Source organism: Trematomus bernacchii, unplaced genomic scaffold (assembly GCF_902827165.1).
Source record: "Trematomus bernacchii unplaced genomic scaffold, fTreBer1.1, whole genome shotgun sequence".
Lineage (NCBI taxonomy): Eukaryota > Metazoa > Chordata > Actinopteri > Perciformes > Nototheniidae > Trematomus > Trematomus bernacchii.
Window position 1 is genome coordinate 3477238 of NW_022987720.1, and position 15547 is coordinate 3492784.

Below are 15547 nucleotides of genomic sequence, written 5' to 3' on the forward strand. Positions count from 1 at the left end.
ACACACACACACACACACACACACACACACACACACACACACACACACACACACACACACACACACACACACACACACACACACACACAGTCTAGAAGAGAAAGTGCAACACAGTGAAGAGTGATTTCTCTGACTTTGCATTGAGGAGAAAGGCAAGCAAGGCAGCGAAGGGAGAGCTGGATTGTGATTGGTCGAAGGAATTGAGCAGTGGTGAGTCATAAGGAGACACAGAGAATGAAGAAAAAAAACAAATGCATCATTCAACCGTTGTTGCAGCTCAGGATAACAAATATTATTTTCCTGCTCACACCAAATAAAGGCTATTTGAGTTTAGGAGATATGAAAGCTGATGACAAAAAGTAGGTCATCGTGCTTTCAGTAATGCAGTCACGTTTAATGAAGAGTTTGAGAGGCTGACACTTTAAATAGAGATAGCAGAAATCTAGTTAATATAAGACAAATGAAAAACAATCTGCAAAGAAACATATTTTCCTCTTTCTTTCCTCCCTCCCTTCTAACATCAGCTCCCTTCCTTCTCTTCTCCCACAGGAAAAATGTTTCATTATTCATTATTTGTACTTTGTGGTTAAACAGATTGGAGCATTTTTTGCTGGTGGTGCACGAAAACCTATTCCGAGAGCATACTGACCCGACATTTACAGGATTGCCAGATGCCTCACAGTGTGCTCTATCCAACATAAGACAGATTCTCCGTGGAGTCGTCACATCAGGACTACAGTTGATCTTTTAAATGCACCTACAAATTGTATAGGAACTCTTCAACCAACCCATACAGCCAGAGACGAGCCTCGTGATCAACACTGTTCACACTCGGAGACACACAGACTGTAACACAGGTGTAACATGTTCTCAAAATCACACAATTCATTTTCTCAATGGACCAATTATGCCCATTTCACAGATGATTGAGGCAAAAAGCTGCCATGTGCCTGACTCACCAGTGCAAATGGTTGAGCTGAGCCCAGCTGTAACAACACTTTGCTAGACACACAACCCAGATACATGTACCACAGAAGATATAGCACATTGCTAGTTTTCCATCTGGCGTCCATGAGCATGTATATACTGCACATATATAACAACATTTAAAAGGATCATTCCAAATGTATAAATGTATTAATAACTACACTTATAGGACAGTTACCCTTTTCTTTTAAAAGTGCAAAAGCCAGAGTTTGGTTTGTCTGTTTTGAGCTACTGTAGGTACATGGAGAACCTGCTCTCTATGTAGATATGAAGGGCTACTTCAAAAGACACAACAATTCTCAGTTTCAGGTGATTTTACAATATAAAAGCAGATATGAAGTTATGAATACCATTTTCCAATTCGTCCCACTAAATACTACACTGGCCCTTTAAGAGCTTGTTTTATCTGTAGATCTAGACTAAATATAGTACCATACCCAAGGAAACGATGAAAGAAAAAACACACACAACACTTTCAGCCCTTGCGGAAAGTGTTGTGTGTGTTTCTAAAAAATTAGAATAACTTAACTGCTACTAGCTGAAAACACATACATTTGGCTGCATTTCATTTTATCTTTTTTATCCAAAGCACACTGACTGACCAATTCAGATAGTAACACACCAATGGCAGAAAGCTACAATGCAACAATGACTGTTGTGCCCAAGGACATGAGGACAGGAAGACAAATGACCAACCCACGATGGCCCCTTCTACCTCCTAAACCACAGCCAATGCAGCAGCGCTCTGTTCTGGGCTACGTTCCTGCATTCACCGGCCTTCTGGTATGTTATCATTGACCAACACTTGGGAGTAGGGCAGCCAGTACAGGCAGGATGTCCTTGAAAAGCCTTTTAATAGAGCAACATGCATATTTAGTGCCTTAATCACTTAAAAGCCGCTCCGTTTCAAGGCCTCTGAAAGTTCTACTGAAGTCCGCAGCAGGAGCTCGGCTGGTGCTTATCTTTGAGAGTGGCGTGTCTATTCATAGTGCTGCTTCTCTCTCCTCCATCACTTCAAATACTAATGAGGCCTCTGCACCCCTCCCTCCCTCCCTCCCTCTGTCCCTTCCTCCTGCACCCACTGAACCTCCCTCTCACACCTTCTCTCATCCCCTCGGTGTTGGCCCGGGGCCTGAGTGTAGGAGTCGCCGATGAATTAATGAAAATGCAGCGGGTCCCAGGAGTAGAGAGGAAAGGGTGGAGGACAAAGAGTGACAGAGACACAGGCGGCTGAAGAGGAAAAAGAGACAGAGATGGAAGTGTGATGGGGGAGGTGGATGGTGAGTCACAGATTAGCGCTACTTATTGCATCTCCTCTGTCCAGCACAAATCTGCCCTCTCTCTGTCAACAGTAGAGAGACGAGATTTTTGGGGAGGAGTAGTCAAGATGGCGTAAGAAAAGTTTAATACACTTTTAGGTCTATTGTGCCTAAAATCCACAACCGTTTTAACAGCTGAGTGGGTGTAGCAATTGACATGTTATTTCCCCCTCTTCTGGCACACTGCAAGCATCCACATTTTCCATTAAGCAATTTATTTTCCTAGGTTCTTTTTTTGCATGAATTTAAAGTGGCTGCCATTGCCGTTGGTTAGCTCATAAGCTAGTGGCATGTGTTGTGGGAATGTATTTATCAATCGAATCGAATAGAGTTTGGGTTGCATATTTAAACACAGAGAAAGGAGAAAGGTGGGGAAAACCTTGGCGATAATGAAAGGAGAATTCTGGAAGTTCAGGGAGGCAGTATCAGTATGTTCTCAGTTCACAGAAGTTGAAGGTCAACATTGCAACAAATCGTCTCAACAAGAATTTCCCCAAGCTTAGCAAAGACGTGAAAGCCAGTAAATAAAGATAACATTAGCAAGTAAGAATCACACAGTGTTATTCTAAAAGTAAGTAAATGAGCATAATACTTTTCTTTTATACATTATTTTACCGTCTAAACTGTTTTTTATTGAACAGAGGGCAATTCATCATTCAGAAAAAATATAGTTTTAGGATTTTCAGAGGCTTGATAAAAAGCAGTTTATGTGTTACGGTTGCTTAAGTGGCACCACATACTGGTCACTAAAACAACAAATGCTATAGGACTGCAACTTATGATCGTATTCATTATCAGTTATAATAATAATAATAATAATAATAATAATAATAATAATAATAATAATAATAATAATAATAAATGAGACTTGTATAGCACTTTTCTAGAAACTCAAAGACGCCTTGACAGAATAAAAAAAATACAAAAAGAGATAAACAAAACAGAAAATAGGGGGGGGGGGGTGGTCAGTGGTTGAATGCAGTGTTGAACAGGTGGGTTTTGAGTGATGTTTTGAATGCGGTGAGGGAGGAAGAATCTCTGATGGATTGGGGTAGTGAGTTCCAGAGGGTGGGTGCAGCAACGGAGAAGGCTAACTTAAGTTAGTTAATTTCTGTTCTTTTGACAAGCTGATTAATTGTTATGTTTTCCAAAAGCCAAAGATGATGTCTTCAAATTGCTCGTTATGCCCATAAACAGTACTAAACCCAAACACCTTCAGTTTAAATATTATAAAAAGGAGAAAAGTAAATACTAAAATTTGAGCGGCTGAAAGCTGCGTTTTTATTTTTTGCATGATAAAAGACTGCGATTTGTTGTCAATTTATTTCCAATTGACAAGTTGATAAATTGTTGCAAATCTAAAAAGCTACTGCAATAATTGTAAAGATTAACATATTCTGTACCACAAGTTATTGTGCTGCAAAACCATGTTTGTGTTGGAAATGATTCTCTCTCTAGAGAACACTGTTCAGAGTTGTGTTTGGTTTGAGTTGTTAAGTGTTTCTTGTGTTAATAATGGTGGGTTAGAGTGGAAAAAAGCTAAAAGAGATCAGCAGGGTGGGTGGACAAGAACTTGTATGTCTGCGGTGAAAAACACACACACACACAGGGGGGGTCTCACGACTTCCACCCACTCGGCATGGCAGGCTGACAACACATTTAGGGGCTGGACACCAAGCGACTCAATACACACTCGCACATAAACCCACACAAACATGCTCGCACACATCGAGTAGGACGGAACAATGAATTACTGGTTAATGTTGGTAGACAGAACAAGATAATAGAGAGAAGGCGGACATCTCTGCAGCCTGGTGCAACTTGGCCCAGAGTGATGTCTCTTACATGTTACACTGATTGGATGCTAAGCTACACATCCACGCAGAATGTGTGCATTACGTGTACACATGTGTGGGGGTCTCCACCCCTTCAGATCACTATAGCAAGGAGCCAGCCAATCACAATGTTGTTTTTATAGCCGTAACAATGGGCTGGTACATTAACAGATTACACTCTCCATTTCCCCCAGGATGTCAGCTTAACGCTTCCCACATTAGGGTGAGAGAGAGATAGATAGAGAGATGGGAGAGAAAATGCATCCGGAAGCGAGAAGAAGGAGAGGCAAACAAGAAAATACATAGCTCTGAAAGACATGTTTGTGCATGAGAAACAAAACATGACTAATAAAAGGAATACTTTTCTTTCTTTATTATTTAAAAATCCTCCACACTTCCCGAGTGTAAATAGAGCTACTGCCTTGTTGGCAACACAATAAAAAGGAATTGATCTTGATGATATAAAAGTCAAACTTATTGCAATAACACACACAAACAGGAGTGTGTGACAAGTAGCATATCTTGCTGCACCTGCTGTCCTGGAGCTGCTCTGCTGGACCAGAAGTCACGTGGCTGATAAAACAGGGTAAATATAGTCCTGCATGGAGCATATCAAAACACATTTAGGATCTATGGGTGTTCATGTTTGTATGTTTGAGTGGTTGTGTCTGCAAGAGACAGAGCACCATCACCATCAATACACATCAGCTTCACCCGGGGGTCATGCAAAGCAAGTTATACAGGCCAGAGTCAGAAAGCACACAGACGGGAGCATAAACCCTGTGGCCACCTACATGCTGCTGTATACACCTGTGCATAATACATGATACTTCTCATGATGGTTATAAAGACTGTAGCCCTTCAGGGGTAGTATTACATAAGAGGGAGAGGGGGGGAAACCGACCAAGTCTTGCTATTTTTATATCAGCAAACAAGGACGGGCAAAACGTCTTTAAACAGAAGATTCACAAAGTAAAATACGAGCACACGCAAGAATCTGTAGATACGCAGAGGGAAGTGTAAGGCTGATTCAACAGCCAGCCAATATGCACATAAGCTGTCCCTCAATGAGTTTGGGAGAGCTGTATAGAGCTGAAGAGAGGAGGTGGGTATCGGTCAGGAGAGGCTGACAGCATTAAGCGTGACAAAGAGGAAGAAATGTGATTTTTTGTCACTGGCATGGAGATAATAACAGCAATTCAAATGTGTTGCGTGTGTTACCACAACATCCATCTACCCCCTCTCTCCTTCTGTATCTTCAGGCTTTAGACCCGCTGCACGCAGAAACATATACAGTACATCATTTTCAACCATAAATCCATGTGCAAGTATTATTCAAAGCACACACTCCACCGAGAGTGGGTGGAAGCGAACATGGCTGGTATTATGCGACCAACATACTGATGTACAGACCCAGCTGCCAACAAATCCTCATGACACAAGGCCGATCCGACACACTATGAATCACAGTCAAACAGGCACTGAAACTGGGCTATGAGGGACTCAAGCCCAGAGAGCCACATTTCCATACAGGAGCTCAGCAGAGCGACGCACTCTGTCTTACTGAGCTAGTTCTTCCAGTCTGCAGGGTTAGCCTACTTAGCCAAGCATTTTTCCATAAATAGTCTCGAAAGTCAAAGCAAAGCTAACTACATTTTTTATTAGCGCTAATCAATTAACCATATATCAACATGTCAATAAAAACAACATAGCTACAGAAAACACTAACACCAAACGCATTTTAACATGATCTTAAAGTTTTACAGAAAAGTAACAATAATTAAAACTTCTAACAGCACATATACTATACCTGTTTTCAAGGAAACATGAATGTATCATGTGCAACCCAAAATAGCTAAGAAATGTGAAAAATATTAAAGGATAATAAGAAAACATATATACATATATAACTACAACAGTGAGCTGAATATTTTACAAGTGTAGAGAACATACTGTTATCACTTCAAATACAACAAAGGAAGTCATTTGATTAAAAAGTGTTCTGACCAAAGAAGTGTCCGGTACCGAAAATAAACATCTTCAAAGCGGTGTATCCTTGTAAGCTATTACTGATATTAAATAGAGCAGTATCCTCATAATAGTCCAAGCTCATATAATGCGCTTTTAGTCAGTTGCAGTCTATCACAAGAAAGCTAAGAGGAAACGTGTTGGTAGAATGTAGGAAAACTGGCTGAACGCTGCATGCTTTACATTACTCGCATACTTACAAAGCCTTAAACACACACACACGAATACACATAGGAAGAATGATTGTAATTCTTACCGTACATCCTTCGTGATGCTGGACTCTCTCACTACAAATGGTTATTTTTTCTCAATGCAGCTTCAGTAGCTCATACAGACACACTGCTGTGCCAAGAGGCACTGAAAACGCACACAAACACACACACCGCTCACTCTGGTATAAATGCCTGCACGTGTGCATGGAGCTAAAATGCGCACCGTGATTGGTGCAGAGCTTGGACCGATGCACTGAATTACACACACTTTTCCTGCCGTGCAGACACTCACACACACGCAGGCACACACGCACGAAAGGGGGTTGAAAGGCAACGTCAGAGAAGCGTGCCGTGATGACCTTGGATTTTCCTGTTCGTCTTCTGCAACAGCGCTCCTTCTGAAGGGGGCTGTGCAGATTTCACATGCAGGCACACACCTACAAACACACCCCCCCCCCCAACTTCTGATAATTCTTCTCAGTTGCATAGAAGGAAACAGAGACAAGAGGCGGATGTAGAGAGAATAAGAAAGAAATATGCACCACAGGGATGGAAAGGGAGAAGACCTCCCACCCACGCAATTTCCCTTTCCCCCTCTCTCCCTCCCCTACCAGCATCACCCTTTCCCTCCTCTCCGTCATTAATCCATGCATGCTTCCTGCTCTACTTACTTTCAGTTTTCCCTATATGCATAGGCAACTTTCTACAAAATGTCTTTCCTTTTTTTACTAGCCAAATACCTAAATGTCTTTATTAATAAAACCATGTTTACTGGTATTTGCTTCTTTATATTTCAAACCGTGAAATATTATAATTTTCAATATTATCCTATTGACTCAATCTCTTCCAGGTTTAATTTTCCAAAACCATTGTAAATAAATACAATACTATTCAGCAGCTGGCTCACTCATGAGCAACACTTTCAAATCAATGTGTTTGTCTACATTACACAACACAACCATAGAACTGTGACAAACATTAAACCCAGACATCCACATTATTGGCTCTAATGCACACAAATTCAGTGAAACTATAAACCTGGAGATGCTGCATTGTCCTTGTAAAAGCATGAACGAGTGCTTGAAATTAAATGTATGGAATGAAAAAAAAAATAGTTCTCAGTTGGGCAGCTAATAAAAAAAAATATATTATCTTATTTTTTGATGTTATACTAAATGATATTACATTACAAAATCATATTATAAAGAGATAGCTGAAGTTCCTCTCTATACTTACTGTGAACTTCTATTTTATTGGATAAAATAACAGGACTCCAGTACAATATCACTTCAATAATTAACCATCATAATCATTTACAATAAAGCTTTGTTTTCCTACATCTTGCATGCCGGACATTTTGCTATATAAGCAATATTCCCTTTGGAGCTATAAGCATCTCTTTTATTCTGATGGAAGAACAAACAGTGTTCTTTTCAAACAGAGATTTTATCAGTGTAAAATTATATGAAAGTCAACATTAACACACACACACACACAAGAAATGAATGACCCAACACTGTTTAACAGCAACCTGTGCCAAATACCACAGCCAGTGTTCCTCTTTATGTTGGCTTACTCAAGGGTTTAAGTTCCTCTTTTATCGATAAAATAAACTGCATCCATTTTACAACACAGGAAGTGGCTCATAGCAAATCAGACCTCCAACATTCAATTGAAGTTATTTTTACAACATGGCATATTTTAGAAGCATATAGAGAAGGCACCTTTTAAGTGAAATAATTCCTTATTCAAGCGACTCAAGAGACGGAGAAGGAGCCAGAGAGAGAACAGAGGAAGCGGTGTTATCACTCACCCTTGCCAATGCGATGGTCCAGAAGGGTACGACAGTCCAGTGCCAGCCTCTGAGAGGCCGGGACATCAGGCGCAGGCAAGGGCATGGCAGGCAAACACATGCAACAACCAACAAGCACACACACAGACACACACTACTCCTTTTATCGACACAGTAAACCTCCAAAAAGCTAAAACTGAAAACCTTAATGCAACAGAATAAGCAGCAGACTACAAATCCCTTATTCTCTGGTTATAATATATTTCTTTAATTACCTATCAACGCTAACGGAAAATGTTACCACCAACTACTTCAAAATTCCTTGACAGAAAAGCTCAATTCAATACTATACTCACTGACATGTATCCACAACTTCCCAGTTTGGACGCAATAAACATTAGACACATACATACACACACACACAACAGAAAGCCAACTCAAACTCAACTTTCAAAAAGTTTCCAACTGGAACAAATTCCCAAATGTACTTCCTGCAGACCACCAGCTTGCATGTCCCTGTCTTGAGGCTTCTCAGTGATGTATCTTGGTTCATAGGCAGATTGAAGTATTAACGAAGAGATTAGCGATTAGTCCGTCAATAGCAGCTCTGCTCTCTGTGTGCGCCTCTCTCATTAATAAACATCTCACTGACACAATGGTACTCACTATCCACCCAAAGTCTCTCTCTGGGTGAAAGGGACAGGGAGACACAGAGAGAGGAGGATGGAGAGAGAGGGGCACTGTGGGACAGCCATTCAGTCAGTGGGTTTGAGGTTCAAGGAATGTATCTATCAGCAGATGCCAACACAGGCAAAATGTCTGGTGAGTGATTTTTCTGTGCAAATTCACACATAACACTCGGGAATAGACACATCATTCACACCAACACCTAGAGCACTGATGCAGAGCTTCTCTCACTAAACATGTTCACAATCAGCTGTCTCCATATGGGGTTTGGGATCAGGCAGCTCATACAACTAGTATTAATCCAACTTCTTCAGCAGTGTGCTACATTGAATGTATAGTGCCGTAAATACGTCCTCAGGTATAGTACAGGTGTTTAATAGTGTGGTGTTCCCCACCTGTCATGCTGGAAGCTTGTCACAAGGCGGCGCTGCTCTTCCAGGTCCACGGAGGCACTGAGGTTTGAGGCACTTCAGCCCCAAACTGAGTCTCCAACGGCGCTTCGAAAAATCAGGAAAACCGCTGGATTGTCTTTGGCCTGTGGAAGTTAGTATGCCCAAATTAGCCGATGAGCTAATAAATATTGTTGACATTAAAAAGATATTTGAACCTAAATAAAAACGGGAGATACCCGGTGTTAAAGTTTACCTGACCCGTGAAAAGCAAGAGTGTATTTATAAAATATTGTTGTGACAGAAATCAGGACACTTTCCAGTCAATTAATGTAAGGCTAATGTTAGCATAGCTAGCTGTTACATGTTTTCATTTAAATGTGTGCTCTCTGATAGTGTTTTAACCCCTGGATTTCAATAAGGTTTAGACGTAATGAAAACATACGGTTATATATGTATATGTTGTGTATATATATCTACATAAAGTAACTATAATTCAGAGCTAGCATTCATCTATGCTAATAGCAAAGTATGCTATCGTTAGCTAGCTATCTGCCTGACTTGCTAAACGAGATTGCCCTGGCTGCGCGTATCACAACAACGTAAATAAATGTAAAAAAAATACGTACCATGAAGTGAGGAAAATCCTTAAAGTGTGCGGCATACGTGCGGGTCCCTTCAGCCCCTTTGACTAAAGGTAAACTATTCAAAGACACATTTAGTAACAGCCTTACTTACTGTTCCTCTGGTTGACAGCTGTTACTGGCTAGCTGTTAGTACTATGTGACAGCCCACCTCTGGATAGTAGCTTTTGTCATGTTTGAACAAATACAGACTACTCGAAACACATTAGAAAGATTGATTGCATATCATGCAAATACTTCATCAGATGTTTATGGAAGACAATTTACGACAATGCGAGGACAAAAAGAATATCCTGTAGGCTACATATAATTATGAGAAACAATCTTGAAAAAATTACATCGCAACCGCAACCCATATTCATGAGAAACTTTGCCATTATTTTTGACAATATGGTCACTTAATATGTCATTACTTTTGACAAATGCTTTAATTTTACAGCAATATGAATGTATTGTAATTTTTATAAATATCCTATATGAATTGAGTAATGTTGCTGATAGGGTAGGCTACTATCCACATTATCATTTGCTAAATTACAGTCAATGGTATTATTTATGTGTGAAAAGAAACACAACGTCACAAAGTTCTGATAGTAGTCTAATATGAAAAGTTAGGTGATACAGGCTTACTTTAATTTCAAGTATTTAAAAAAAAAAAAGACAGTGTTAATCTTGTGTTTGAAATACATTGCTTTCAGAGGAATACAATTATCCCATGGTTAGACACTTTCATTTTAAATGATATCCCTACCTACCTTTTGGGTCAACAACATGCTTTCTCATAATCAGTGGATTTAGATTTTAACCTATTTTGTATTTCCTTTTAAATGATTCAATCCTACATCATATATCCTAATTTCTGCAGAGCTGTTTAAGAGTGCAGCCATTCAGACAATGTCCTGCCTAATTTGTTTTCAGCAATGCAAGAATACATAACAATTATTTATGAGTGAAACGAAATTCAGTCTGACTATCAGGCTATAAAAGAATTAATCAAAAATATGTATTCTTTATTCTCTGTATCTGTGGATGGGACATCCTGCTTTTGGAAATATTTTTTTCTTCTACCAGTTGGGGACAGCAGTGAGTCTGGAAAATCAGTTTGGAGATTGCCATGAGTAAACCAGTCTTGGCGACAGACTTGGTGCTTCTCGGCAGACCACTAAAGCATTTAACTCCCAGGGTCCCCACTGAGCCATCAGATCCCTGAGTTGTTTATGTGAAACTATTTTTGTTGTCTTCTGCTGCTGTCATCTCTTTAATTATTCAGCCCCTTTAAGATAGCAAATGTTGTGGCACTCTTTTTGAAAAGGATAATACCATCTTACTTATGTTGAGCTAATGATAGGACTGTGCAGAAAATGGGGAGTCCTAAAAGCTGACAGGTATTTCTGGATTGTTGCATGGATGGATTATAACATGGGCCTATTGGGGAGAGGCCCAGATGACATGATGGCTATGAGCCTTACATTTCTTGTCGAACAAGCTCAGAGCTCTATCAAAATCCTATTAAAATGATAAAGGAAAAGTCTTTACATTAGCTTTGGACATATAATTTACATTGAAGGAAGCTTTATTCATTTTAAAATAGGCATTTATTCCTGCAGGGTCATAAGGACCCATAGTGCAAGATAAAGTTACAAGATAAACCTGCCCAGTGCTCCTTATTATCACCCTACCATACAGGACCTCAATGTGTGTGAATATGGGCTGAAATCCATTGTGTCATAATCCTTTGCATGCTTATTTGTTGATTTGGCAAAACTCTTTGATTCAACACATTGAAGATTTTAAAACCCAAAATTATCGTGAAAGTGTTCCAGCAAAATCTCTGCACTGGTCTTCATCTTTGTTTTACCTTGTCCCTAGTTGAACTGTACACACCTTCACCTTTGAGAGCTTTGTGAGACTACCAACAAAAGCTATCATGCAATCACCATCCTATTGAACTCTAAGAGTGTTACGACACACACATGACTACACAGTGCATCTGTGATACAACACCAATAGACGGTAATAGGTCTAATAGGTCTGTGTCCAACTCAAGTGAAACGTTTGCCAAGGTTAATGGGTAAGTTCTTTTTCAGGTCTGGCGTGAGTATGTGTGTGAATCAGCTGATTAGAGGACAGCCAAAGCGGCTAGCCTTAAATATACCTTACTTTGCATCATGCTCAACAACGCCCCTTATCTGTTCTAAAATCACGGACCCCTTTGGCTTATTGCATAATTAGCATTATGTTTTTTCCCTTAGCAAACTAATTCATCCTAACACCCCCCTCAGGTGGACACAAGCTCAAGGGCCCTTCAAATGGAGAACCTAAATTAAATGACAGATTTGTGCAGTAGAATGACATTCACAGGCATTAACCTAAATTGCCCATTATGAACTCAAGGGCTGTGTTATATCAGAACGATCACCAATGAATAACTCTTCTGTTTCATCTCATAAATGTGCTTTATTATATACTTACCAAGTGTTAGACGCTGGTATTGGTTTTAGCAGTTATAGTACTGTAGAACTAATTGCCTTAGACCCTTTGGCTATTTTTAGATGCACAGTAATCAGCAAGAAAGGTCTGAGCCATGCAGTCACGGTTGGACAGATGGGAATCCATTAGATCAGCCTAAAGGGCCTGGACGCAATTAGCAAAGCACGTCTCAAAAACTTTAACCAGCTTAAACCCGTAGGCACCCCAGACCTGTTGATGCTATCAGCCCAGTAGTGCTCTTCCTCATCAATACTGAGGGATGGTTGTCTATTCCGACACACTTGTTCCTGATATTGCTGTGCCTGATATTTCCTTTTTTGCTTTTGGTTCCTCCTGAGAATTAAATTCCTCTCTTCTTATCTTACTGATACAATCAATCGCCGATGTTGTGGTTATGTCATGATTTAAAAAAAGATACTGTTAAACAAAATGACAAAATAAGTGAATAAAAAAAAAGAAAGGTTTAAAGTATACTGTTGGTCTAAATAGAGTAATTCATAAATGTGTTACACTTTAAATTAGGAAACACCATCACCAAATACAGCAAATTGCAAGGCAATTGTATATATGGCTCAAATTGCTATTAAAATCTACAATACAACAAATGACCAGAAAATGTTTGCATTTGTTACAGAATTACTACTTGACTTGTGTTAACATTAACCAGCATGAAGTAGCAGAAATCAGAAGAAGACTGAAGTGAAGACACTAAGCAGCAAATTATATCACTGTTTTTAAAATCTTCAATTAGACTCAATAAAGAAAATGACTCAACGAATCAATCAATGACCAACTTTTGTATATAGGGAAGAGGAAAGAAAAGTTACATTTCTTTCGTTTGACTTTGTCTGTGTTATAGAGAAAACAAATGATAAAGCATGGCAGAATTGTAACGTATTGTAACCCTAGTTATATAAGCACAGGTGGAGCCCTCTACTGGACTCTATGGGTACTACTCTTTATCATGCTATGCGGGCATTCACCTACTGAGTTGCATAAACGTAGCCGGCCAATCGGGGCGAGCCTACCTGAATGCGCGCGCAGGCCCACAATATATAAGGCGGCTACGCCTCCCGACTGTCATCCTACACCCTCTTCAGCGAGCGGCATAGGAAAGACAGGGCCCCCAGGTAGAGGGCTCCGCCTGTGTTTATATAACTAGGGTTACAATACGTAACCCCCCGTTATATATCACACAGGATCCGCCCTCTACTGGACTCTATGGGTACAGTGGGTGGAGCCCCGATGTATAAACGCCCTGTCGTTCAACAACATCGACCCATCACACTGCCCCTGACCGGCCTTTGGTTAACAGCCACCGCACCCCCACTTCCTCCCATCCGGTTGTGACCGTGGAGAAGTCGGGGCCGCAGCTTGGCACACTCACACACGCTTACCTCGTGTAGAGTGTGCATGGAAACATAGTGCGGAAGACTCTGCATGGAGCTTACTGCGCATCATGTTCCCACGGTCCCTAAGGAGCATGGGAAAAACATAAGTGCACTCTATCCCAGGGGGGGGGTCAGCCACCTACTGGGATACGAACTCCTTAGGCTCTTGGGAGCAAAGGAGGGGTTCGGTCTGAGTGTCGCCCTGCTACGGTCACCCCGGATCAAAAGGCAACTTGGGTGCACCGACAGAGCGGTCAGCTCGGACACTCTCTTGGCCGAAGTCAAGGCAAGTAGCAATGCTGTCTTCCATGACAGTGCTTTCAGGGAGGAGAACTCCAGAGGCTCAAATGGTTCTGTGACCAGAACCTCGAGCACCAACAGCAGGTCCCATTGCGGGGAGGAATAAATAAATATTTCATGAGTAATATAGTTGTCTTTGTCACATTTTATTTGGCATTAGTAAATAATTATGCACATTTACAGATATTTTACATGATATGAGTGATAACACGTGTTATAAGGGCTATTTTGCACAATAGGTGTGCCTTGAGATTTTTACTTGTCCTTTGGTGTGCCTTGGGCACAAAAAGTTTGGGAACCACTGCTGTACTGTAATATAAATAAAGTTTTACTTACTTACTTACTTATTGCACCTGCTTCCTGAGACAGCGCCCCCCAGACCTGAGGAATCGTCCAGGGCTGGCCCACCATCATCTGTGTCACCTCCGCGTACCACGGCGCCAAGCGGCGACCTGGGGCCACTAGGATGACTGACAGACGTTCCCGTCTCACAATCTCCAGGAGGGGGGGAATGAGATGCAGCGGTGGAAAGGCGTAAAGCAGCTTTCTTGGCCATGGCTCGTGTGCTAATGCGTCCACCCCCAAGGGCGGATTGTGCCCTCCACAGCATGGTCGGGCCCCAAAACACTCGAAGCACAAGCGGTGGGGATCAGTGCCCGCAATTAAGCCAGGGCATGTAGGGCAAGGCCGAGGTTCAAGGAGTCCATATTATTTTCCTATTTCTTTATCTTCTTTTACGTTTAGCTTCAGTTGTTGCTGCTTGCCGAAGAGAAAAAGGATGACAGTCGGGAGGCGTAGCCGCCTTATATACTGTGGGCCTACGTTTATGCTACTCAGTAGGTGAATGCCCGCATAGCATGATAGAGAGTAGTACCCATAGAGTCCAGTAGAGGGCGGAGCCTGTGTGATATATAACCTGTTTGTCCTCGACAATCCTGTCTTCAAAAAGCAGATATAACACTGGTTATACTTGCCTTAACAATTGCCCTAGAGTGTTTCTAAGCCAATCAAGAAGCAACCACAGAGTATGAGGAAGTGACGTCAAGCACAAATATAATTGTGTGAAATTAGCATTTTAATCAGGTCTGGAGAAAAAAATTGTGATCTTGAAAAAGTATACCACCTCAGTGTGCTGTTCATGTCTGTGATTATTCAGCGTCATGCTTGAACAGCCTGGCCTTGTAGGCTTTTAGGTAATGTTTTAACTTTTTACTCTTATTGCTCTAATGCATATTGACATAGCCAAGAGCATGAAGGCAATGTTGAGGCATTAACACTGCTTTTAATCTCTTTGAATGGGAGTAAATGAAAAATAAATATGGAGAGTATGAAAGAGAGCCAATGAAAACGCATTGATTCTAATTCTATTTCAATAAAATGTCAACTCTGATGTTAAAGGTTAAGTTGACTCGGTCAAAGGTTGACAGCGTTGCAATTATCTTAAAGTTGTCCTGGTGCCAATGATCAGCTTTG

General features: G+C 40.9%; 1 protein-coding gene across 3 annotated transcripts in view; it reads right to left on the reverse strand.

Annotated features, from left to right (window-relative positions):
• Nucleotides 1-10016, reverse strand: part of LOC117492580 (protein EFR3 homolog B) — a 34411-nt gene extending 24395 nt beyond the window's left edge. The window contains exons 1-2 of one of the 3 annotated variants that reach the window (XM_034142913.1): nucleotides 9879-10016; nucleotides 9256-9395 (exon numbers count right to left, since the gene is read on the reverse strand). In XM_034142913.1, the coding sequence (XP_033998804.1) occupies nucleotides 9256-9262 (7 nt within the window). In that variant the 5' untranslated portion in view covers nucleotides 9263-9395; nucleotides 9879-10016. Of the gene's footprint in view, nucleotides 1-6148; nucleotides 6257-6425; nucleotides 6649-9255; nucleotides 9396-9878 lie in introns of those variants that run through there. The other 2 variants (XM_034142914.1, XM_034142912.1) reach the window with 2 other exon arrangements.
• Nucleotides 10017-15547: the final 5531 nt, after the last annotated feature.